General features: G+C 36.3%; 1 protein-coding gene across 1 annotated transcript; it reads left to right on the top strand.

Moving 5' to 3' along the window:
• The first annotated feature begins 3,490 nt into the window (after window positions 1-3,490).
• Window positions 3,491-27,556, top strand: LOC132282113 (RNA-binding KH domain-containing protein RCF3-like). The gene is made up of 9 exons (XM_059783737.1): window positions 3,491-3,773; window positions 4,205-4,360; window positions 4,734-5,408; window positions 19,715-20,176; window positions 20,383-20,628; window positions 20,801-21,025; window positions 24,975-25,033; window positions 25,121-25,208; window positions 26,865-27,556. The coding sequence occupies exons 3-9, from the start codon at window positions 4,785-4,787 to the stop codon at window positions 27,291-27,293; spliced, it is 2,133 nt and encodes a 710-aa protein (XP_059639720.1). The 5' UTR covers window positions 3,491-3,773; window positions 4,205-4,360; window positions 4,734-4,784; the 3' UTR covers window positions 27,294-27,556.
• The last annotated feature ends 158 nt before the right edge of the window (window positions 27,557-27,714 follow it).

The raw sequence follows: 27,714 nt of genomic DNA on the forward strand, positions 1-27,714 counted from the left end.
GGGCTTTCCCAAGCAAACACGCTGAGTAGTTCCCCACCGCCGCATTCGCGATCCATCGAACCTTTCACAATCCGGATCTTGAGTCGACAAACCGCCGAAGGAGCGAGTTGGAGGGGATCGGGTTCGTTGGGGTAGAAGTAGACCGATTCGTGTGACCGCGAAACGGTCTCTCCGAAGCAGCTATGGAGGAGTTCCGGCACCTGGAGTCGTTGAAATTTTCGATTTCAGCGACGGGCTGTGATGTTCAATCTGATACCGAAAGATTAGGGAGGGCACATCACTTCGTGGGTGGAGGAGATTTCCATTTCATATATATTTATGTATATATTTAAAGCGAATATTTATTTCCACCTTAACGCTGGTTGCTTTTTCCCCAACAGCCACCAAACGTGAATTGGATCTGAGGCAGTCAAAGATGGAGGAGCTGACTCGGCAGCGAGGCAAAGAGAATGAATTAAGAAAATTGATGGGCAATGTTTAACTGAATTTAATATTAATTTATGATACATGTCATGTCTTAATTGGGCCACGTACCCAGGTTGGACAAATTTCAACCAACCTGGGTTGGATGCAAGTATTGTCTTTTTTCTTATATCAATTTACAACATTCTTATAATTTTCCTCAAAATAAGTAATTCTATATAATCAAAAGTTTATTTTTCTAATCATCCACGGTCACTTTCATTTAATTTTTTTTAGTTGGTAATAAACACATACCGTACTTCCACTAAGGCTTGAAGTCCTGACATTCTCTTTGAGAAGTGACTTCCACTAAGGCTTGAAGTCCTGACATTCTCTTTGAGAAGTGATCTTCTTCTGAGAAGTATGGGTTTAGTACTGTTGGACCACTAACTCGTTAGTAGGAAAAAAATAAAAAATAGATAGATAATATTTGGGAATTATTATATATAAATTATGCTAATGACCCATATTTACCATTTGATAGAGTCAAAGTCTCTTAATTTTGAAAAAATGAAGACATAAAAAAACACTGATTACCCCCTCATGAAGATTTAGGCACATAGGTACCACTTTTTGTCATCAGGTACCACTTTCTTGTGTTGCACAAAAAAAGTGATACCTATGTAAATAAAATAGAAAATGATATTATTGGCGATTTTAATAACCGACTTAAAACTGACATAAATATGACTTGATTATTCTAAAATTTCATCTTAAATATGAATCATTACTAATACTATTCTTGTTTATTTTTCATTAAAATATTTCCCTTTTCCTTTCCTTATCTTTTCAGTTTTTCATAACTCATTTCCTTATTTTTTAGTTTTTCATATCCATATCATCTTCTTTTTCGTTTTCACATCCGAATTGTGTCGAATGCTGTCTGTTAAGAAAAAAAATAAAGAACTGATGTTATTTATTTTCGAAGAAATGTGATCTATGTATTGTGACAAACTTTGGATGTTATATTTATGAAAGAGAGAATTTTCACCAATGCTTTGTTTAACTCGGTAATTTATGTAATAATAAAAAAATTGTAAATTTTGGAAGTAAATCGCATTCATTTATAATATTTGATAATTTATATTTCTTATATATATATATAATGTGTGATTACATACATATAGTTTAGTAGCATTATCAACAGAATATTTACATGAATATGAATAGAGAAAAATATATATATATATAGACGGTTAAGGACTAGGGAACTAATAGAAGTAACCTGTCCATGTAATTGAGTTAATTATCCACTTTGAAAGAACAATATAAATGGTAAAACAAATAAGAATTTAACTAATGTTTACATCAAAATTTTAAAAAATGATTTAAAACATTTTAAAAAGAACAAAATATTTTGATAAAGCCATAACAAATGATACAAATCTATAAAAAATGATTTAAAACATTTTAAAAAGAACAAAATATTTTGATAAAGCCATAACAAATGATACAAATCTATAAAAAAATCTTACAATAACTGGAACATTCAGAGAGATAAAATTTAACATATAAAGCAAATGCTTGATGAAAAAGTACCAATGACAATAATTAGACACTCAGTTTTAGAATGTCGGTGTTTACGCATAAGGTTGGGCTGATATTTTCAATCATTGTGTGTTTATTAAGGAAAGAGACGCTTTCAAAATAAATTTTAATTTAATTTTATTACAGAGATGATTTATTCTAACTATCAACCATTAAAAAAGTAATTCAGTAGAAAAAAGAAAAAGAAAAGGTGTAGATAATTAATTGGAAACAGGCAAAGGTTACCTACGATTAAGTGTTTGTTCTCGAGAACTCTTTGAAACACAGAATTTATGTAAAAATATTTTTTAATTGAAGAAAGTGATTTAAAGTGTATGTTTTTAGGGAGTTTGGATAAAGACGAACATCTTTGTAGTCCAAACGGTAGGTTTAGGGGTGCCAAAAAAAAAAAAAAAAAAATTGACTGAATCGATAAATCGAATCAGATTTGACCGGTAAATTTGGTTTGGTTCGATTTTTTCACGGTTTGAGGTTCTACAAGATCAAATAAAGCTGTTTTATAATTTGTATATATATTTATATATCTCGTATTTTATATAAAAATTATAGAATAATAAGATTAATCTTTTAACCACTCAACAAAATATCATAATATTATAATAAAAAATATATAAATTATAATTGAAAGTTATATTAAATTATACATAATATATATTAAATTATACATAATACATAATATATAGTTCTATTATATATATATATATATTAGATTGAATTACAAAAAACCTAGAACTGTGGGACCAAACTAAATCAAACCGTTTTTCTCATTGTTAGGTTCGGTTCGATTTAATTGATTTTACGGTTTGGTTCGGTTTTAATTTTTGTTGAACTGTTAAGAACGATTTGATTTCAAAAATATTTTCAAATTGATTCAATTCGAACAGCGTGTGCCTCTGAGTAGGGTTGCTATAAGCCCCGCTTTAAGCCTTCCCACCAGCTCCTCACTAACTAGTAACTACTGGACCCTTAACATTTTTACCATGAAAAAAGAAAAGAAAAATAAAGTATGGAACTAGTAACTACTGGACCCTTAACATTTTTACCATGAAAAAAGAAAAGAAAAATAAAGTATGGATAAAGAGATACCCTCAACTTAAAACTTTGTTTGACCTCTAAAAATGCCTTTGGATCAGGGATGGAGCCAGGAGGGCAAAAATATATTTTGGGGAGGCAATAGTGCATTTTTATTGAAAATTTAGAGGGGGCAAATATAATATTTAATGGATATATTACTAAAAATAAACAAGTTACAAGAATAGACTACTAAGAAATAAAATTCTGGCGGCAATTGCCCCTGTTGCCATGAATGTACATCTGTCCTGCTTTGGAGATTTTGCTTTAAAACTTTTACTTAAAAAAAAATGTTTTTGAAAAAAATAAATGATTGTTCTTTAAAATTAGATTTTTTTTTTTTTGCCTTTTTCAAAAATCACTTGGTGCTCAAAATAATTTGAAATCACATAAACTGTCGTGCCTTCTGCCTACCAATAACCTCGTCTCTTTTAAAAAGAATTAACATCCCTCGCACCACCCCAAAAAAATAAAAAATGTTACTGTTAAGAGAAAAAAAAAAAATCCATGTAGGCCCAAGAACAGGTAATGGACCAGCCCATTGCCGTTGAATGAAGAAGAGTGTAGAGAACAGAGCGATAACGATCCCCTATTCCGCCATTTTCCGCCCTCTCAGATCACAGTTCCGGCTAGAGGCAATCAGAGTGTGTTTAAAAACTCTCACTCTCTCTAAATCTCGCTCACTTGCCGTGGTAGGTCTACAATTACTCCCCAGATTTTCCTTCTTTGTTATTACTTTTCTAGGGAAAATACAATTTTCTTTAAGCATTGCCTGGAAATTCTGATCTAGTTATTTCATGGACGATATTATTAAGCCTATTGTTCAGACTATTGTTCTTTATATATTGCTGTTGAATCGGTTAATTCTGGAGGATTTTTAAGAAATGAGCTCAATCGAGTTCTTTTCTTTTGTTGCATTGAAATATCAAGATTTGGTCGTATAAATTCTGTGGCAACTAAACACTCGTAAACTGAAATTTTTGTTCGTACTCAAACCAGTTCAATTTTCACTCTTGTTGTACTAGGGTTTTATTTATTATTATTATTTTTTATGGCATTTGATTCTTTTTATACGTTTGATTGAGGAATTCACAATTTTATGTTTTGTTTTGGATGGTTTTAGAACCCTAGAACGCGGGTCAGAAGCCAAGACTTCAATTATCTATCTTGCAAGAGATTCACTGGGTCATTCGGATCGCAATGGGAAGGTTAAGGGGAATATTGTATAATCTCAGTGGCCTTTGGGAGTTGTGGAACCTTCAACCTGCCATTTGAGGAGGTATGGTGGTAAATTAAAACTTCAATATTGTATCTCTTTCCATTCCTGTTATTTGGCACCAGATAAAGAAATGTCATATGGGATTAGTTATAAATCTTCCTAATAGAAATAAAGATTGGGCTTGGGGGCACTATGATAAAAATGACAATTTGTTGGACTAGGTAGGTCCAAGTGAGTGGTTGGTTTCCATATTGAAGGGATTGTGTGTGAATAAACTGAAACTGGGAAACTGCACTTTGTATGGATCTGCATGATAAGAATGGATTAATATAAAGGAAACATATTGTAGCTAACGTTACAGCTTTCAATATATATATATATATATTTAACACTGTTTGGTTTTCTGATGTTATCATGACTTTTTAACCCTCAGGTTATGACCCTGCTCAAGTAGTTTATGCTTTTCTGATAGTTTTTGTGGAGTATGGAAGGGAACAGGCGTTCCTTTTCTGGAAAACGCCCTAACTCCCATTTCAAGACAAAGGAAGGCAACAAAAGAGGAAAATGGCATAACTCTGGTCATGAACAATTTTTTGGAAATTCTAATGCTTCAGACACTGTCTATCGGATCCTATGTCATTCTGGAAAGATTGGTAGTGTTATTGGGAAAGGTGGTGGGATAGTCAAAGCCCTTAGAGAAGAGACTCAGGCAAAAATAATTGTTGCTGATTCTGTCCCTGGCTCAGAAGAGAGAGTCATAATCATCTATAGTCCTCAGACAAAACTCCCTAGGAACCACAGTGATGAGGATGCAGTCCCGGAGAAAGAAGATGATTGCATGGAGCCACATTGTGCAGCCCAAGATGCTCTCTTGAAAGTTCACGACAGGATTATTGAGGAAGACCTTGTCGGTGGAATGGAAGATGAAGATGACAATGAAAACGTTGTCACTACACGCCTTCTTGTTCCACACAATATGGTAGGATGTCTTCTAGGGAAAAGAGGAGATGTCGTTCAGAGATTGAGAAGTGAAACTGGTGCAAGCATTCGTGTTCTTCCTGAAGAACATCTTCCTACATGCGCTATGAACACTGATGAATTAGTTCAGGTAGTAATTTTTTCATCCCTTTGGCTAATCTTATTTTTTACTCTTTGTATATCTTTGACATCTCAAACAAAAATTATAGTCACAGAAAATTATATAATTTACTTTAGGTCGTGTTTTTGGTGGTCTTATGTGAGTCGTGTGACCATCGAAGTATCTTTCCCACCTTACCTGCATTTGCATATAAGTTGAGGGTATATCAAAGTTCCTTTTGTTTTATTCTAATTGCCAAACTATCGTTACTTTTTATAGTTAGTTCATTGAGTTTCAAGCTTCTAAGACTTTTATTTGGTAGATGTTTGACACTATGTATGTTGGTGAAACTTGTTTACTGACTTGAGAATGAGCTATAGTTGTCTTTGTATGATACTCAATTGCATGTTGTTGGGATATGTTACACGGACTTAGTTATGCCTGTCGAATGCACATGGGTTGGCATCGTATTTATCAAATTTCCAGACCAAATATAGGGACATGAGGACACAGGATAATGTTTAAATTATTTTAATATCCTTCCTATATTTTTATGGTAAAATGGATATTTATGTAACAGAGAGCATTTGGATGGACATTTCATTCATTTTGAATCAAGTGCAGTATACTGGATTTGCAGATTTGTTTGTTTGGTGCATATATCCCATAGCCATACTAATGTGTTGTGAACTGTGTGTTCCATTTAAATTCCTCATGGAGTGAAGGTAATTGTTTATTTCACTATCACTTATTAGTGGAAAAGTGTCCTTGTTACATCTAAAAGTGGCAAAGCGTTTCATGTGGCATTGCGCTATGCCCTTTATCTCAAGTTCAACTTTACGGAAAGATATTCTAAGGTTTGCTTTATGACCTCTCCTCTAATCTCGATCCATGAATACTCGTTTCCATACATTGGTGGACCTAGGAACTTTCACTTGGGGGGGTTTGGGGGGGAGGGGGAATTATAAATTGTAACATATATATTTTCAATTACGGGATAAAGGCAAGGATGATGATGGTGATATTTTTAATAATAGAAGTCTTAATTCTTAATGTAAAAGAATAAGATCTAAAATAAGATAATTTGTAAATTAAATGGATTTTGTCATCCATTAAGTACTTACAAATATATGTCTAGCTAATTCGGGCACTCATACGTGCACAACATTGTATAAAAAATTATTTTGTCATATATATAGATAAATAAATATGTATAAAAAATGAACAAAAACATCAATTATATACTGTCAAAGATTTGCTGACGACATTTTAGAGAAGGTGACATGATACATATAAAATAAGACACATCCAAGTAAATCCAAAGTTCACATGCACATAGCATACAAAATTTATAAATGAATAATAAAACACATAGTAAATTATTAATTAATAAATGTCGTAGAAAATTAGACATTTTCCCTTATATAGCATCACAAAGACCAACCTAGCAAGAGATCAAATAAGAAAATTTAGAACAGGCACATAAAAGAAATGTACTCTTGTGGTGCAGAAATAATTTAATTAATAAACAAATAATAGACTTCAGTATAACAAATTTGAAAAGATACATGCATTAGACGTATGGAGAAAAATAATCAAATTAAACAAACAATGCACTTGCAAAACATAGAGATAAACAAAAATACACAATTGACATACACACACACATTAGGTTTTGATATTGTGTTTATGATGTATTAGAAGTTAGTTGATATAAATTGAATTTTGATATTGCGGACATGAAGTATAAGAGATATACTTTTATGGGTACGAGGCTACATGTTAAGAGAGTTTTCATATGACGCGGGCTCTTATAATATGGGTTTGCTCGGAGCCAGATTTGAAATGTTCAAAACCCAAGACTTAATTAGAGGTACTTAATAGATTTTGTAAAATTTTTTGGGGCCAAATTTCATATATTCAAAACTCAAGACTTAGGCCCTGTTTGATTTCCTACTTCAGTGCTGAATGCAGAAGACGGTAAGTGATTTTTAAAAATAAGCGTGTTTGATAAAATTTTAGAATACCGCTTAATATGGTCATTACCGCCTAAAAGAGGCTACAATTTTAAGCGAGGAGAGGGTTACTTATAGCTTATCGCAGAAGACGGTAAGTGAATAGGTTTTAAACATATTTTTTTAATGACTACTCTACCCTCAAATAATCACGCTCTCTTCTAGACTTCTCTTTGCAATTTCTTTAAAATTCTATTTTCGGTTTCTCTCTGCATCTAGAAATAGAGTGAGTTCTCTCGTTGAAAAACTCTTCTATATATATTTGGATGGTTGTTACTTTTTTTTATTTTTTATTTATTATTATTATTTTTTAAACTTTTACATTATAGAGCAAATTCTTTAAAAAATATATGATTTTACCAAATTCCCAAAATAATAATAATAATAATAATAATAATAATTCTACATATTATAGTATAAACACGTCTCTTTGGTTATCTATTCAAATTGATTTAACACCACTGTTTATATAATAAAATTCTATTTCTAGATAAGAATTATTTTTCACCTACTTTCTTTAATATTTTTAACATCCTTTTCGATACCGTACATAAATATTATATCATCCAAAACCCATATATTTTAAATTTTCTATCACTTATTTATATAATAAAATTCTATTCTTGGATAAGAATTCTTTTTCACGTACTTTCTTCGTAACACCCTTTTCAATATCATACATAAATATTATGTAATAAAAAATCAATATATTTTAAATTTTACTTTCTTTAATCTTTGTAACACCTTTTTCGATATCCTACGTAACAATTTAACAAATATTATGTAATCCAAACCCATATATTTTAAATTTTACTTTCTTTAATCTTTGTTGCACCTTTTTCGATATCTTACATAAATGTTATGCAATCCAAAATTCATATATTTTAAATTTTCATCAATTATTTATATAATATAATTCTATTTCTAGATAAGAATTTTTTTATTTTATTTTTATTATGATTATTTGACATTATTATTCATTGTTAAATAAATATATTTAATGTGTTATTTTATTAATATTTTTATATTATAAATATAAAATTGTTATAAGTACCATTTATCGAGGTCAAAAATGTAATATGTACAACTTTCAGAGTTCAGCTTTTGTATATAACAAACAATCTTAATAAATTCAGTTCTTAAAAGTAAAATATATATTTTTTGATAAGTAATAATAATATAAAAAGGCGTTCAAAAGGGGAACACGTCCTTTTTACAAAAATGGAACCGGGACTAAGGCCTCAAAGAATCCAAAAAAATAATTAAATCATCAGAAGAAGGGGAAGAACTCCTCTTCACATAATTGAATAGAGAACAAAGAATGTGATGTTTCACCATTTCCGTAGACGACTCTTTATCTTCTAACATTCTACTATTTTTCTCCTTCCAAATACACCACCAGACACAATGTGGGATAACTCTCTAGAAATCGCGTACATCCCTTTTAACGCGACAACCTCTCCATACATGAATCAATTCCTTAGTAGATCGTGGCATTACCCAACACATGCCAAACAACCCAACAATAAGATTCCAACAGTCATTCGCCACAGGGCAATGAATAAGGAAGTGGTCAACAGACTTCCCATCTTTCTTGCATAGACAACACCGATTAACAATACAATTGCCCCTTTTCCTTAAATTATCAATTGTCAAAATCTTTCCCCAAACAGCGGTCCAAACAAAGAAAGCCACCCTAGTTGGAGCCATGGATCGCCAAATAGTTTTCCACAGGAAAATATAATTAACAAAATGAGACGGACATAAGAACAGGGATCTTACTTCGAAACGACCGTGGGAAGAAGGACCCCAAATCAAATCATCATTTCCTCTGCCAACACACTCCTGCCGATATAGAAGATCCAAAAAAACACATACCTCATCTATCTCCTAATCTTGAAAAGAGCGCCGAAAGTGCACATCCCACGTAATCCCATTGCTATCAAGACGATAACAATTAGCTACAAAGGTGTGTTTATCAACTGCAATACTAAATAATCTAGGAAATGAAAGGCATAGTGGTTGATCACCACACCAAAGATCTTCCCAAAACCGAACGCGACGTCTATCACGAACTTTGAATCTGATATGAGCAAAAAAGGCGTCCCAACCCTTCCGAATAGACTTCCACATCCCTACTCCTCCCACAAGAGTAATTGGACGTGTAGACCAGCCTCCATCTTCTTCCCCAAACCAACAGGAACTAACCTGCGCCAAGGACGGTGTCTTTCCCTTCCATATCTCCATAACCGTTTACCTAGGAGGGCTTGATTGAAATGAACTATTCGTCTTATGCCAAGTCCGGCCAATGTCACAAGCTTACAAACTTGTTCCTATCTAACAAGGTGATACTTGAACTCATCTCCCCTTTCTCCCCATAGAAAATCCCTTTGAATTTTTTCAATCCTATCCGCAATGGAACAAGGGATTTGGAACATAGAAAGAAAATAAGTGGGAAGACTCGATAACGTACTCTTAATAAGAGTAACTTTACTCCCTTTGGACAAATATTGCTTTTTCCATCCTGCTAATCTCTTCGCATACCTGTCAATCACTGAATCCCAACTCCCCACTATCCTTGAAGAGACCCCTAAGGGCAACCCCAAATAAGGAATAGAAAAAGAACCCACCCTGCATCCAAAAACTGCAGCTAAGGAGGAGATATCCTGTACATTCCCTACTGGGACAAGAGCACTCTTAGCCACATTGACCTTTAGCCCGGAGACCGCCTGAAAACAAGTTAGGATGCATCTCAAATAACGAAGTTGAGACACATCAGCATCACAGAAAACCAGGGTATCGTTTGCGAAAAGTAAATGAGAAATCTCCATCTGATGGGCTAAGTCTTTACCCACTCTGAAACCCTTAATAAAGCCAAGGTCCTCTGCCCTGCGCATAAGTCTGCTTAATCCCTCCATAACAAAAAGAAAGAGGAAAGATGACAAAGGATCGCCTTGTCTTATGCCCCGGGTGCAACCAAAGAAACCAGCAGGAGAGCCATTCACAAGAATAGAAAACTTGACAAATGAAAGACAAGTCTCGATCCACTTCCTCCATTTGCTTCCAAACCCCATTCTTTGTAACAAATAGAGTAGGAAATTCCAATTTACATGATCGTATGCTTTCTTAATATCAAGTTTGCATAAAACTCCATGAATACCGCTTTGCAATCTGGAATCCACACATTCGCTAGCAATAAGAACTGAATCAAGAATTTGTCGTCCTCCAACAAAGGCATTCTGGGAGTCCGAAATAATCCCATCCATTACTTCCCTCATCCTTAGAGCAAGCACCTTAGCAATAAGTTTGTAAATACAACCCACCAAACTAATTGGATGAAAATCCTTAATGTCAGAAGCGCCTCCCTTCTTGGGGATAAGGGCAATAAATGAAGCATTAAGCGACTTCTCAAAGACGCCAGAAGAATGAAATTCTTGAAAAGTACCCATTACCTCATGTTTTACTATCGCCTAGCTTTCCAACAAAAAACGCATAGTAAAACCATCAGGCCCGGAGCTTTGTCCCCATTACAACTTGATAAAGCCTTTAGAACTTCTTCTTCAGTAAAAGGATTCTCAATCCTATCTCTATCCAACTCAGATAAAGCCTCAAAATGGAGACCATCAAGTTTAGGTCTTCAAGCTAAAGGCTTGGTGTAAAGCTTTTGATAAAAAGAAGCAATCCCGTTACGCACCTCCTCCTCTCTCCACAGTTCCATTCATTCAATACTTAAAATTTCAGCGCTTAAAATTCAGTACTTAAGATTTTCAGTGCATAATTTTCAGTTTGATCAAACAGCACCTTAATTAAGGGTACTTACCCAAGTCACTTCAGTGGTCTTCCCCCGATCTCACATAACCAGTCAGGTCTTCTAACGCCGCGTGCATTCAAACACTTGCACCTATAGTGCTACACTGCCACCCCAGTAAGAAGTTCATGAGGTGCCGCAAAAGCTTCTTCTCAAACATCCCCCCACCCCTCTCTCTTCTTTTCCCCTTCTCCTCAAATAAGGTTGACTTGAAACTCACTAGGACCTTTCCTCCTCACGTAAGCCTTGTATAAGACTTAAAGATTTGCGAGGACCTCCTCTTTATGGACAAGTCATGTCAAGAACTCTTAAGACCTACAAGGTTTGTCTTGCCACGGATAAGCCTCTTAGAAGACTTGGAAAGTATCCTTGCGCTCTTTGGGTGTTGTTTAGAATGGATGCAGGTTTCAGAAAGATTGCATAAGCCAAGTGCGCAGCCTAACTTAGGATCCACCACAAAGGTTGTGGAGGTTGTTGGTTTAATGGGATCTTAAGGAGGTATTTGGCTTGGTGGTTGATGCCTTGGGTTTTTCAAGGCAGCTGTTCTTTGAGGCTTTGCATATACTTCGTGTTACTTGAAGGAAGAGAGTGACATATGACTTGTTAAGGCCTACATAATTCAAGCCAACCCCTAATGCCTCTTGAAGATAGCTATGTCCAACATGAAGTGCCTATCAATTTCGCCTTGGGACATGAAATGGAGCAGATCCATGTAAATTCGAATTCAAATCCATATTTTAATGTTAGGGTTAATATGAATGGGCGATTCCCAGTTGGATCCTATGGGCATGACATATTTCATATCTAACCCATATAACACACAATCCAAATCCGATTTCCAACCCACATAAAATGAACTCATTTTGGATCAGATCTCGGGTTAAACCCAAATATTTTTTTTTTTTGTGCTCATATATACCTAGACCCGACCCATTTTACAAGCAAGTTAAATCTGATCCATTATTTAAATCCAAATTCAAAATTGTAATCCAAACTTGGTGAAATGGACTTTGGATCGAATCTTGGGTAAACCTTGTACAATTTCATAACGTACTTAGCCTATCACAATAAATACTCGTCCAATCTAATTGTTAAATGTCTTATTGCTTTTAATGCTCATTTTACTTTATTAATTTCTCACCTAACCCTTACAGGTGATCATGATGACATTCATACTTGGTCCTAATCGCGTCCCACACAAGTAACCTCATCACCACGTTGATTGTTCCATCGGGTGGCATAGGAGGCATGTGCTAGCGTAACTTTCCCTGTTTACATTTTCTTCTTTGCCCCGATTACCCCTATTCCACCACTAGAAAAAGCCTTTGCTTTGCATTAAAGAGAGAAAACCCATCAACCTACCTCTAGAAACCCTTGTTTAACAGCAAGGATCCTTTGAGAATCATCAGTAACAAGCCCTCGTAGTTGATTTCTTACTGATACCTCAGCCTCAGTGAGTCACTAATTATTTTCCATGAGCTGGAAAAGACATTTTTAAGTTAAGTTGAGTTGCCACTCTCTCTCTCTCTCTCTCTCTTCCATAAGCCTGCGGGCCCTGCCTTGAGATCCAGCTAGCCTGGTCCATTCGGGAGTCATCATATCTCTGGTAATACCTCCCCACTTCCATCATCACCTAAAACTCAGATCTTAGTGCAGTTTATATTTTTCATTGTGACTCTTTTTTCTTGTAGCCATGATATATGGCATCTGCTCATTTGAATGGCAAAAGGGAAATAATGTTTCCATTGCAGTGGAATACTTTGTCTTTTCAAAGGCGATGTAATATTCATGACTAATTAATTTAACTAATGTTCCATAACTTTATCATGTACCCTATTATCCATTCCAAAATTTGAGTACCTATGCTATAACAATTGAACTTTGCAAAAGCACTTTTGAATTTTTGGCACATTATTTCAAAAGTAGATTTTTAGATCAACTTCCTTTTACTAGTTTAATTATTTATGGGTATCATTCTGACATTAGATAATTCTTCAATTCTGAATATCCATTGATCTTGTTCATTTCAAATCGTGTTGTTTTGTTCTTCTTCTGAATTTATTTGGGCCTACACTTCATTTTTCGGCAAATAAATTTATTCACTTCAAATATAAATCTCAACCCTTTAGCCTAATTGCATTAAAGTATAATAAAAAAGAAAAAAACCAAAAATCAGAGACCCAACGACAAATGTAGAGGCAATCCAACTCTGAATTTCAAAGGTATGGCTCAAAACTTCAAAAATTTCCTCTATTTTGTTTTGTTCTTCTTAATTTCTCTTTTCTTCTTCCTTCTTCAGTGCAGGAAACAAAAAGAACTCTATTTTTCCGCATATTCTTTGTCCATTATGAAACAAAAACAAAGAGAGTTCATTTTTTTTCGTTGTTCTTTCTATCTCTATTTTGTTCTTTTTTTAACCAAAAAAGTAAACTTTTCAACCATGTTACTCAGACAATTAGGCAAATAAATTGTACTTTTTTTTCTGTGTGTTTCTCTGTTCCCTTTTTCTCTTTGTTTAGGCTTTACTTTAATTTCTTCACTGAGATTGTGAGATTCTGCTTGATTGTTATGCTAATGCTTTTGTTTAGAGGAAATCAATAAATTGATTTTAAGTGTTTGCCATGTGTCTTAGTATCTTTTAATGATAATTGATTTTGTTAGAATGTCCCATGTTGGTTGTTTAGCCTTATTGCCTACTCATATCAAAGATCTTTGATTTAGAAAGTTAGTTTGAGTTACTTTTCTAATATTTTTACAGTATCTTACGATCCTTGATTCGATGCTACGATCCTGATACTACGAACCCCTCATCGATCCTACATAGAATCCCAATCCTAACAACCTTAGAATGACTTAATCTACAAAACATTCTTTACATTTAAACCGGAGTAAGGAGTTAGTTTCGATAGTACGGAATTACTTTTGTTTAACTCATAGTTGTTAAAGGTTCAAAGTGCACTAAGGCACCTAAGATCTTCTAGAGTTCGAGTGCAAGGCACATTATAAGGTATTAGCCTGAAGGCGCGTGTGCAATAATAATGCATATAAATTCAAAGTATATAAAGAATAATTAAACAATGCATCACAAACTTGTCAATATCAAAATAGGGAATTATTTAAACATGTCAATTTATACATATATCTTTTCGAAAAATCGCTGAATGCTACGCTTATTGCCCTTATTTCTAAAAAGGGCGGTGCTTCTAACGTCAAGGATTTTAGACCGATCAGTCTGATTGGATGTATGTATAAGCTCATCGCTAAAGTCCTCGCATTTAGATTGAGGGAGGTTCTAGATGGAGTCATTTCTGAGTCTCAGAATGCTTTCATTGGGGGTAGACAAATCCTGGATTTCGCTCTCATTGCCTGTGAATGTGGGATTCTAGACTTTGTAGTGGTGTTCTGTGTAAGCTTGATATCGAGAAAGCTTATGATCATGTCTGTTGGAATTTCCTCTTTTATCTGTTAGAGAGGATGGATTTTGGTGAGAGATGGAGGGAAATGGATTGTCACATGTGTTTCCTCTGTCAGATTTTCGGTGTTGGTGAATGGGTCTCCTGCTGGGTTTTTCGGCAGTTCTCGCGGTCTGTGGCACAGGGTTCCTCTCTCCCCTTTCCTGTTCATTATTGTTATGGAGGCCCTTAGTAGGTTGATGAGAAGGGTTGTGGACTTGGGTTTCATTAGGGGCTTTAAGATTGGCCCTGACTCGGTCCAGCAGTTGGAGATCGCTCACCTGCTTTTTGCGGATGACACTCTTGTTTTCTGCGAGGCAGAGGTGTCCCAGTTGCGGTACTTGAGATGTGTCCTGGTTTGTTTTCAGGCGATTTCTGGTTTGAAAATCAACATGGGAAAGAGCGTGCTTGTCCCTGTAAGGAGGTTCAAGAGGTGGATTCTCTGGCCGCGGTTTTAGGGTGTGGGACGCAACGTTTCCCTATTTCATACTAGGGTTTGCCATTGGGTGACTCGGCCAGGAGGGTGGGCAGTTGGGACCCGGTGATTGAGTGATTTGAGAGAAGATTGGCTGGTTGGAAAAAGCAATATCTCTCCAAGGGTGGTAAAGTTACTTTAGTAAAGAGCGTTTTGTCAAGTCTCCCAACGTACTTTCTTTCACTGTTTTGGATTCCAGCCTCTATTGTTGGAAGACTTGAGATGCTTCAACGAAACTTTCTTTGGGGGAGTCGAGGAGAGGAGTTTAAGTATCATCCCATCACGTGGGAGCAGGCTTGCAGGCCTTTTCAGTTGGTTGGTCCTTTTCAACAGTGCTCTTCTTGGCAAGTGGCTTTGGAGGTTTGCTAGTGAAAGACACAGGTTATGAAGGAATGTCATCTCTTGTCGCTTTGGGGAGGAGAGAGGGGGGTGGTCAGCTAGGACAGTCAGGTTTGTTGGCAGAGTGGGGGTGTGGAGATCCATTGGGAAGGGGTGGGATGTGTTCTCCAAACATATTAGATTCAGAGTTCAGGATGGAAGGAATGTCCGGTTTTAGGAGGATACTTGGTGCGAGGATAGGCCATTGTCTCTTTTGTTCCCAAGGCTGTTCAGGATTGCTGTTGACAAACATGCTACGGTTGCTGACTGCTATCGCCTTGATAGCGGTAGGTTGTCTTGAGATGTGCAGTTCCGGCGATCCTTTCAGGATTGGGAGTTGGATGATGTCACTAGCTTTTTGGCTCTCTTGTATAGGCAGGAGATGGAGGGTAATGGTGCGGATTCCTTGACGTGGGTGCCTTCTGCACAGGGGATGTTTTAGGTCCGGTCCTTGTTTGTTTGTCTTTCTGGGTTTCACGGTACCACCTTCCCGTGGAAGACGGTGTGGTTGTCAAAGGCGCCTCTTAGGGTGGCCTTTTTTGTGTGGACCGCAGTTTGGGGTAAGATTCTGACTTTGGACAATTTAAGGAAGAAAAGACATATCATTGTCAGTCGGTGTTGTTTATGTATGATTAATGGAGAGTCCGTGGATCACCTTCTGCTGCATTGTCCTGTGGCCCATGACTGTTGGAGCCTTATTTTTGGTCTGTTTGGTGTCCAGTGGGTCATGCCCTGGACCTCTAGGGAGTTGATGGACATTTGGAGGGGACAATGGGTGGGGGTGCATGCTAGAGTTTTTTGGAGGGTGACTCCCTTTTGTGTTTGGTGGAGCCTTTGGAAAGAGTGGAATAGAAGATCTTTCGACGGGAAGGAGTCTTCCATTGGGGAGTTGAAATTCTCTATTGTTTGTACTCTTTTTTGTTGGGGTTGGGGGAGAAATCATTCATCTATTGAGGAGATTGTGGACTTTTTGGGTTCTCTGAGTTCATAGTTTCCTCTCTTCTTTGTATATGGCTCTTGGGATGTGTTCCCCTTTTGAACGCTTTCTAATACATTTTACTTATAAAAAAAAAAAAAAAAAAAAAAAAAAAAGAATTCAATAAATGTTTCATGGGAACAATTCAAGATATGAGGGAAAAAAAAAAAATTTCTTTAAAAATGGTATTTTTGATATATCAACTAAGAGTATTTGTTAAATTAATGCTTACAAATCCTTTCATATGCATATGCATTTACCATATTAAATGTGATTACAAAATATGTAACACAAAAAACTATAATCATGCAAATTTTAAACATACATTATCATATATTCAAAATCACTCACTAAATGCAATTAATATAAGTAGTAAACTATAAATTTATGAATTTTGTCAAATATTTTATAAGGTTAAAGAATACAATCCATTAAAGGATATATACATTTTAATTTAGTGATGATATGAATAAATGATTAAAAAACACGAATCTGAGGGCTTTGTGTGAGCTTTGATTAAAGGGGCCAGTGTAATTGGTCTAGCACTTGCCTTCTGTGGCCCAAAAGCTTAAGTTGTTGGGTAGTGTTGTATACCCGCTCATATAGACCCCATTCATTTTCCATTCGGATCCGTTGTGGGATGAGCCCTTCTAACATTCTCCTTAACTAGAACTCACGAAGCACTCGTTGTGGTCGGACCACCCTTCCTACCCATCGAAGACTTGGGCACCTCCCGAGCGGGTGCTTAGTGTGACATCGGATCAAGGATTGGGTTTGGTTATGATACCAATTGTAATGGGTCGAGTGCTTGCCTTCTGACCTAAGGATGGAAATTTACCCGGCCTCGACAGGTACCCATTTTGGTCCACTCCGTTTAAATCGGTTTTGGGGGGCCATTTATGGGATTTGGGCGGGGATGGGTTTTAAGGGGAAAAATCAGCGCGAGTTTGGGGCGGGGAGTGGGAAAGGTCACCCTGCCCCGCCCTGTTTATATTACTAATTTACTAATTTATCATTTATATATACGGAGTATATTACATCTAAAAACCCCAATCTCTTAAAACATTTATCACCCATTCTGTCGTCGAGACACGCACTCTCTCTCTCTGTGCATTCTCAGTTCAGTCCTCATCCTTGCCACCGTTGCCTGCCCCCATTGCGAACCAACATTGCCTGCCCCCATTGCGAACCAACATTGCCTGCCATTCTCTCCGACCACCGTCGTTTCGTCAGCCTTACCAACCTCCATCGTTCCGTCAACCTTACTGACCACCGAGCGCTCCGATCAGTTCTGTCTGTCTGTCTCTCCCCTCCTCCTCCTCCTCCTCCTCCTCCTCCTAACTCCTTAATTCATGAACTGTATTGTTAGCTTTTGTTGAGTGTATTTGTTCTTGTTAGTTGTTACTGTCCAGCCGTCTATTTGACATATGATTTTATATCCAAAATTGTAAAACTCTTGGTAAAGAAGCTCATTTGATTTCTTGTTATTTTGTTGTATCCTTTGTTTGGTTCCCTAGAAATAGATGAAAAGAAAGAAATTAGGGATTTTGAGCTTCATGTAATCTGTTGCTCTGTTCCAAAATGAAATGAAAAATTCACTCAATGAAGCCAATTTAATTTCATTATGACCAAATGAGAGGAGTTGTTCGAACTTCGATTATTGAGTGGTGGAAAGTTTAAAACCGAATCATCTTGATTTTAGTTTTCTATTTCCCCTCGTACCCACCCCCCCTCCTCTTCCTTTTCTTGTTAACTGATTGATGACTTCAGACTTGCTTTTCAAAAAAAGTTGATGATTTCAGTTTTCTAATTTTGATCATATTCAGTATATTGTGATTATGTGTGTAATGTGTGTTGATTTTTGTATGATTAAATTCATTTTGGATTTTCTCCACATAAATCTTGATGCTAGATTCTCAGATCTCAATTGTGTCACTGTATATGTACCCAATTATTTTTAAATTTGATGCAGAAGTAATAAGAACTCAAAGACCATATGTACCCATTTATTTGAGTTTTTCTTCATCTTTTCCTTCCGCTTGGATGTCTATTGTGAAGCAGTAGTGTACAGAAACTTGATTTATTAATGAAATTTCTTGCTCTGAAACAAAAAAAATTAAGTTAAAAAAGTAGGGAAAAAGTTGTGGGAGTTTAAATGGGGCAGGGGCAGGGGCAGGGGTGAGGTACCTACACTTGCCCCGTTGCCATCCCTAATACCCACCCATATATACCCCATTCATTTCCCATCCGGATCTAATGAGGGATGAGCCCCTCTAATACCTAGCCTATACTAGGAACGGATGTCAACGGGGTGGGTTGGGGCATGGGGCACCCCTATCCCAAACCCGTTCCCCAAATAAAAGATATTCCGAAACCCGTCCCGCCCCTTTCTCTCATTGGAGTCGGGAGAGGGTTCGTGGCACCCTGGTATACATACAATTTCAAGCAAAACAATTCAAACTATAGAAAACTATAGCTAATAAAAGAATATTTATTTATATATTTGTTATTAATCGAGGTAGGTTTGGTGCTTGGTGGGTTTTAAATTCTCCCCTCCTAACCCTAAAAGGATGATCCTGGGGCGGGTTAAATTAACATCCCTAGTACTAGGTTGAGGCACTCTAGCTGAGCCTTGAAGAGCCTGATTTTTTTTTTTGGAGCCTAGGCGCGCCTTTAACAACTATAGTTTAACTCACATGAGTCCAAAATATTTGGTTGTGTTCAAGTGGGTTGATCTCAGTAAATTGACCAGGCCATTTGTCGCTAAATAAATGCTTGGCTTCCAGACTTATTTTGGCTGGTGTTTTCGATTTGTTCGCACGCACCCGAATAAGATATATTCTCTTTGACTCTGATTGCATTCTCCTCAGTAGCTTCACCTGGACATAATTAATTTGGTGTGCCTAGTTTTTAAGCAGGTACCACCAGTAAAATGACCTTGAAGGTTTTCTTAGGAGGTCAGAAAAGTTATTGTCCACTCTAGCGTGATGAATGTGTAAATTTTGTATAAAATTTATTTACTTACATAAAATATGAAGTTGGATATGTGTTTGGCATAAAATTGGCTGTTGCAAAATTAATTTAATGATGCTAATAGTGTAGAGTGCCTTTCTTACTTCCTTTAAAAGCTTGATTTATAACCAGATTCATGGTTTGAGAGAGTGCTTAGTTATTGTTGGCACCTTTATCGTCCCATGAAAAATAATCTTTAATATTGGGATACATTTGATAGATATCAGGGAAACCAGCGATGGCAAAGAGGGCTCTCTATGAAGTGTCCACTCTGTTGCATCAGAATCCACGCAAGGACAATCCTCCTTTGAGTTTTCCCATGCCCTATGGGGGCCCAGGTTTTCATCCTCCTGGACCTCCAATGCCAAATATGCACCCTCCAGGAAATCCAATGTGGTCTGAGCCCCGTGGTATGCCACCAATGCCATGGATGGGGGAATATGGAGACCAGCCCACCAGATTTGGGGTAGGTGGTTTTGATGATGTTAACACTGCACATGGTGGGGAAGTTGAAAAGGAGTTTTCAATGAAAATTTTGTGCTCAGCTGCAAAAATTGGTGGGGTTATTGGCAAGGGAGGCTTCAATGTTAAAAGATTACAGCAAGAGACAGGAGCTAGCATTCATGTTGAGGATGCATTAGCAGAGTCAGAAGAACGTGTGATCCGCGTCTCTTCTTTCGAGGTCAGCCTTCCTATTCTTTTATTATATCTTTTTTTTCTTTTTCTTTTTCCTAGTTGCTTGTTTAAAAGTTAAAAACATATCTCATCACGTACTTCGTTTGACTGTTAAGCTCTTGTTTCTGGCCTATTATTTATTCCTTTTATTTTAACTATCTCAAAATATTACCTATGCGCTGATTGTAAATTATTGCACTGAAATTGTTTTAGGCTCTGTGGAACAGAAGATCGCAAACTATTGAGGCCATTCTTCAGCTTCAGGATAAAGCAAGTGAATACTCTGAAAAAGGAGTTATCACTACTAGACTTCTTATTCCATCAAGCAAGATTGGCTGCATTCTTGGACAAGGAGGTCAGGTAATCAATGAGATGAGGAGGAGAACTCAGGCAGGCATACGCGTCTACTCCAAGGAAGATAAGCCCAACTGTGCAGCACAAGATGAAGAGCTTGTGCAGGTGAGTTGGTTGAAACGTGCAAATTTTACTCTAATTGCCATGCGGCCTTTTTCTTTTTTCATGATGAAGGTTTTTTTTTTTTTTTTTCTCAGGTAGATCACTTCATAGGTTTTTTTGTTTCCTTAAAAAGTGAGTTTTTGTTTAATTTAAATCAACATTAGTGACATTTTAGATATCTGGAAGCTTGGGCGTTGCTAAAGATGCTCTGGCAGAGATCGCATCACGGCTTAGAACGAGATGCCTGCGAAATGCAAATGCTGGTGTCGAACCTGCTCCTGTTGGGCCAGTCAAGGGATTTGGTACAGCAGGAAACTTACATGGTGGAGGGCCACATCCACCAGTTCAGCGATCTGGCTCCATAAGAGCGGCCAGCTCTAGTGGATATGAGCTTGTGAAGGTATATTCTATTCTATTTGCTCTTCTTAAAAAAGATTATTATGTCCACTTTCTGGGTCATGTCTGTGTCTTAGATCAATTATTCCTCCTTTAGGATAATAATAAAAAATGTTCTTACTTGAATAATCATTGTGGCTAAACCATGTTGTCTGGATCCGTTGCAATTTTGTTTTTGTTCTATCCTGGTGGTTAGTTTTGAGTGTAGATAAATGATACTATCTTTTTCATCATTTGGCTATCTGTCATTAATAAAATGGTATAAACAATAACAATAATATGGGAAAACTTGTATATTTACATTGTAAACAAGTTATGCTAGGAAGTTGGTATTGAGATTAATATTTTTTGTTTTGTAGATGAGAATACATTAATATTTTAGCTTTATGTATTCCAATGTACGATTCTTGTTCTCTGATGAGCTTTAAATGAGTCTGTTTATCTTGTCCAATGTACGATTCTTGTTCTCTGATGAGCTTTAAATGAGTCTGTTTATCTTGTCTTCTCCACTTAGATTGGAAATTAGATTTAAATATTCCATGATGAGGTAATAATAAATGATATGATCTATTTCATCATTTGGCTATCTATTATAATAAGATGATGTAAATAATAATAGTGATCTGGACCATCTGGTAAAATGTATACAATCACTAAGAAGTTATCTTGGAAATTGGGGAACGCAATTTGTAATTTTTTTTAAGTTTTGTAAAAAAGTATATATTATGATGTTATCTTTATATATTCCAATGCATGATATGTTGTTCTCTCATAGCTTTAAATGAGCGTTTTTAATTATCTTCCCTCATCCTCTCCCTCAGTAGCTGTCGTCGTCGTCAATGCATGAAGAAAGGAGAAGATAACTTCAGAATCTCATGTAGGTCTCTAGGAGTGTCAACTAAATATGCAGAGTGTTTTATGATTGAAACTTGTTTAATTGGCTCTCCGGGGGTTGCTTATGTTGAAGTATTTTTAAATACAAATAGAAACTCCAGCTTCAAGATTTGTTCAACGAAGGATTTCTGATTTAGGAATCAAATAATACAAACAATAATAGAACTTGACAAAATCTAATCCATCCACTCCTATATTCTGGATATTTAAACAAAAAGATAAAGTGTAAAGGTTGCTCCTAATCCAAAAATTACTGTAATACCCCTAATTAGGTATAGATCGGTTAGGAGCAAAGATCTAGTGGGTCAACAGTATCATACTATAAGTTTTCCTATATCATGTAACATCTTTGATGGGAGCAATCAGTTCATTAGTGGGGACATGTAACTTTTTCATCTTCTTCTATTGGCGTATGTCTGCATATATGGATGAACTACCACCACATAGTATTGTCCTTCCCTAGTCATTAAAAAGAGGTTGTTAATCACTCACCAACTTTTATCAGTTTTTAATTGAAGTTGGGACTGATGCATTGTTTGGAAGTTCTTCAGCATTTGGAACTGATGGCATTGTTGTACTGAACTGACAAATGGACAGCAAACCTTTCTCATTGTTATTCACAAGGGCAAGCGGTTTGCACATGGGCTAAGTGCTTAAGAGAAAAACAGCTGTGACTTCTGAAGGGAAAAAACTTGAAGCTGTCTAATGACGTGTTTCAAAAATACGCCTCTAAAAGTACTTTTTATTACAATAATAAGATTATAGTCATAGTATTTAGTCATAAACTCTAATTTGTTTTTACTTTAGATACCACCTAACCTGGTGGTAGTCTCTCCGGGATATGCAGAGACCTGGTTTCAAATGTATTCTTGATCCTACTCTAAACTTTATAACAGTACTCGATACTTCAATTTATGCTGTAGATGCCAGTTTGCTTTGTGGTAGTCTCTCTTGACTGTTTTTCTAGACCTGGTTTCAAGTCTACTTGAGAGTTTGTGTGCTGTTTTCATTGTGTGGGTGGGATAGGTGAGCTGGGTTATTGTAGTGAGAGTCGGGAATAATCCATTGGAACCAAAATTGCGAACTTTACTTCATTCATTTCTTTTAGAAAAACCTAATAATTTAATTCACGCCATGCTAGGGTTGTCCAACCTCCACCTCTTCCATTGCTGCTATCACCAACCATCATCATGTTGGGCACACACGTCATTAAATTGGTAGTTTGGTATTAAATTAAAGGGTAAATTACATTGACTTCCCTTGAGGTTTTGTCACATGCCCTCTATATTTTAATACTCCCTACGTCCTAAAGTACTTGTCCATCTTTCTATTTTGGGATGTCCCAAAAAACATGTCCCATTCCAAAATTGGGTGTACTACTTTTTATAACATTCCCAAACTATCACTTTAACTAAACAAATGCACAAATTACGGAGCACTATTTTGTCTTTTAACAAGGGCATATTTGAAACTTCACTCTTATCAATATAATGAAAAACTATTAAAATTTCACTACCATAAAAAATTGGATTCTCCAAGCAGGACATGTATTTTTGGGACAGAAGGAGTACTTTTGTAATAAAAGAATCGGTTATAAGAAATTACTATTTTTGTCCAATATTTATAGAAAACACTACTTTCTCTCTCCGCTTTGCGTTTCTCAATCTAAACACACATATACACGTAAATATACAAATAGGCACCCAAATATTTTCATATCTATATACGTATATACATATAGATATATATAAATTCGTATATGCACACAAATTTTTAGATCTGTAAGAGGTTGGGTGACGATATTGATGATGGTGCGAGGAACATAGACGTGTTGGTGAGGGTGTCGACAATGATTATTGATGATGCTGATGATGGCTCTTTATATTCTCTCTTCCTGCCATCTATACAGACTTCCAGCACATCCTCAAACCTTACCACTGCCCCACCACCTCATCCTTCCCTTTGCAATACCAACAATCAATATTATATATATATATATATATTTAAAATTTTTGTGTGTATATTTGAAAAGAAAACCCTTAGAATGCTCATCATCAATTTGGGTTTTGTCATAAATTGGGTGATGTTTATACAATATTGCATATATTATATAGGAGTATACAAGTTGGGTAACAAATAAGTTTTAACTTGTGAAACCCTCCAAGATCAATCAATTTAATATAGATGGAAATGAGAAAGAGAGAAATTGCATAAGTGAGAGAGAGAGAGAGAGAGAGATTGCAAAAGAGAGAGAGAGGGTGTAACGAATACTTATGGCTATTATGGTCTATGTCTTGGTTGATTTTTGTCATTTTTTCACAACACTTGTGGCTATTATTGTCTATTCATATGAAGAAAAGGGTAAAATGGTCATTTTATAAAATTTCATTTCTGATAAGGGTGTCATTGAGCACAAGTATCAAAACTCAGGGGAGGTTAAAGTAATAAGTCTTAAATGCTCTATCTGCTTATAATTTGACAAATCCTCAAGGGAGGTCATTGTAATTTACCCTAAATTAAAAGATGTCTGATGAGACAATGTTTGGCATAAAATGGCTGAACTCAACCTTTATTGTGTGCAATTCAAGGTAATAAGCTAATTACTAATCCAAACATCTAGTCTCAAGCTTGTAGCTTGTGTTGATATGTACATTATGCATTGTGCATTGCTATCGCAATCATGAAATGGAAACACCATCACATGCTTATTACAATTGGCTCTTTGAGGACACATCTTTGGAATAAGTAGAGACTTGTTTGGGGTATTCTTCAGATAATTCTAAACCTGTTCCATTATAGATGCATTATTTTAGCTCATGAATGAGGGTATGCTCTCGTGTAACGGTAAAGTTGCTTCATTGTGGCCGGGAGGTCATGGGGTCTAAACGGAAACAGTCTCTCTGTATACGGAGGTAAGGCTGAGTACATCTGACCGGAGACGGAAGTGGCAGGAACCCTTTATTCTTGTGAACATATTTCTTGTTTCCTTCTCTTCTTGAGTAAAATGTTTCTGTAAAAATGCTTATTGTTACTAAAATATTGTTGACTCTCTTCTTAAGGGTGGTGGACATGGACATGATCCTCCTAGGAGTTATCCAGTTCCTCAAAGTGCTACTAGGTAGGAATTATTTCTGTTATTTAATTTTTTCATTTTCATTTCTTGTTTTTGTTAGTGCGGTTGAGAGTATCATTATTCATGTTCCAGATACGCGATTGTCAACAGCTCTATGGAGGTGAAGACTCCGAATGCTGTGCGTTCTGTTGTTGGACCAGGAGGGGGCAGCTATAGTGAGGTCAGTTCTCACTACGATTTTATGGTTTAATGGACGGAAAGAAATATATATGACTTACTGAAAGAACTTGTGTGAGAGATTATCCCTCTTGCAGAATGTAGTTCGTGCTATCAGAAATATTTGAAGAAACTTGAATATTGTCCTGATAATTGCTTTCCTTTTAATCTTAGCTGTCAATGGAAATCCCTTTCTGGAGGAAAGTTAAAGGGAAACGTTTTTGGAAACTTTGGGGTAATTCTGGGCAATTTCTGCACAATCTTTTTTGGATCCTTTTGGGGAATTTTCTGAAAATTTATTGGAAAAGCTCGGGATATGTAAGAGAGTAGTGAAATGTGTGTAAGTGATCACTAGAAATGAACGTTGGAACTGCTAAAGTTGATTCCACATGCCTTAGGACTCTCTCTCTCTCTCTCTCTTCAATTCTTAAATGTTTTTATGAAGTTTCCTCATCCTGACTTCCAGTACAACTTCAATAGCATTTGTCTTTTTTCCTTTAAAATCTGAAGTTTATGAATAAGTTTCTTTAAAATTCGCTTATCCAAATTTTAACATTGTTTCCAGTGTTTGCTTCCCACTCGTTATCTATGTTTTCACCATTATTTTGTTTGAATCACCAGTAAGAAAAACCGCTGGTCAAAACCTAGTAAATGCATGAACCCACTACTTTTATGCTCCGTTTGGTTGGAGGGATGGGAAAATAAATGGATGGTAGAGGAGGGGTGATGGGAGAGGCATTCCTTGGAAGGGAGGGTGCATATTTGTCCCCATAGTTGTTAAAAGCGCACCTAGGCTCCAAAAAAGCCCCAGGCTCGTCAAGGCTCAGCTAGAACGCCTCAACCTACTACAGGCGAGGCCCCTTCAATCAGGCTCACATAAAGCCCTCAGGCTCACGCTTTTTAGTAGGCTCCAGTCTCAAAAAAGGCGCGCCTTGTATTTTTTAATCATTTATTTGTATCATTTTCTTGTTTACTTAATGACTACTAAATTAAAAGGTTCTATATCATATATCGTATTGTTTTAAACTTATGAAATATTTGACAAAATTCATAAATTTATGGTTCACTACTTACATTAACTGCAATTAGTGCTTGATTATGAATATATATAATATTATATGTTTAACTATGCATTATTTTATACTCGCACCCTACTTCGATCAAGCTCGCGCCTTATACTGCGCCTTGGGCTTAGGCTCCAGAAGGCCTTTGGCGCCTTAGTGTGCCTTGAGCCTTTAACAACTACGTTTGTCCCTTTGTTTGGTTGGGTGCTAAGAAGCGTGGACGCTTCTTAAAATCAGATACTGAAACTTCATTGACAATCCTGGACTATTCTGGATATTAGATTTTATGGTTTTATTAGGTAAATTTAGTCACAAACAAGTGCCACCATTTTGGCTTGAACCCTCAACCTCTCCTTTGTTGAGCAAAACTATATATATATATATATTTTTTTTTTCCCTTGGCAAGAAACTCACACACCCATTTGCCCTTATGGGGACTTAAACTTTCACCATCCACTTTGGGAGGTAGAGGAGATACTGTTAGGCTACAATGCCCTTGGTGCAAAACTGTCATTTACTACTTTGTTAAGCAAAACTGTCATTTACAAACCCTCCAATTATAAATGGATTACTAAATTCCTTCCTTCAATATTCAGATTTCTGGAACAAGGGTGAAGCTCCATGACGCTCAGTCTGGTGGTTCTGAATGTGTTGTTGAGATCCGTGGGTCTTCTGATCGTTTGAATGCTGCCCAGAGTGTCCTTCAGGCCTTCAATGTTTCAACCGGACAAAACTTTGAACCTCCGCAAGGCTCCTATCAATATGGCAGTGGGCATCAAAGTGCATATTCAACTATCAATACTCCACAAGACCGCTACCAGAACATCAATACTCAGCGGGCTCCTTACCAGAACCTCAACACCCAGCAAGCTCCTTACCTTGACATCAATACCCAGCAAGCTTCCTACCAAAACATGCAATTACCTTACCAAAACATCAATAGCCAGCAAGCTCCTTACCAAAACATCAATGCTCGGCAAGCAACCTATGAGAACACAAGTGTGCAAGGTACTTATCATTATTGACATTAGATCTGGGCATTCTTGTACCATAATGTGCCTGTTATGATAATTTTCGCAGTCTTATCGGCATGTTGTTGAACAGATGCTTAGAGGTAATTTAAGGTTTTGCATACTTGTGAGTACTTCTTCTTATGGGCTGAATTAAAACATTTTCCATGCTTGCCTAGGAGAAATACAAATTTCATGTATTTTCACAGTGCAGGAACTTAGAAGATCTGCTTTCCTATATAGATAAATCAAGTCGTTGGTTTTGGTTGTTGCATTTAGATCACTGATTTCTGGAACATAGCACAGGTAGAACTAAGCAGTAATCTTCCATTTTATGTTAGGTACCATTTGAATCGTAGACACCATTTTGCATTTGCTTGTGTCATGCTTACTATAGTTTCATAAATTTGATTGCGAATACTTATTCGGTGGTAAC

This window comes from Cornus florida, unplaced genomic scaffold, assembly GCF_030987335.1.
Source record: "Cornus florida cultivar Cherokee Brave unplaced genomic scaffold, ASM3098733v1 CherokeeBrave_3.0.0_Hap2_Chr11, whole genome shotgun sequence".
Lineage (NCBI taxonomy): Eukaryota > Viridiplantae > Streptophyta > Magnoliopsida > Cornales > Cornaceae > Cornus > Cornus florida.

Coding starts and splice junctions, on each gene's coding strand:
- LOC132282113 (XM_059783737.1), top strand. CDS start 4,785: ATGGAAGGGAACAGGCGTTCCTTTTCTGGAAAACGCCCTAACTCCCAT. Junction 20,177..20,382: donor TCCGCGTCTCTTCTTTCGAG/GTCAGCCTTCCT, acceptor AAATTGTTTTAG/GCTCTGTGGAACAGAAGATC. Junction 20,629..20,800: donor AAGATGAAGAGCTTGTGCAG/GTGAGTTGGTTG, acceptor GTGACATTTTAG/ATATCTGGAAGCTTGGGCGT.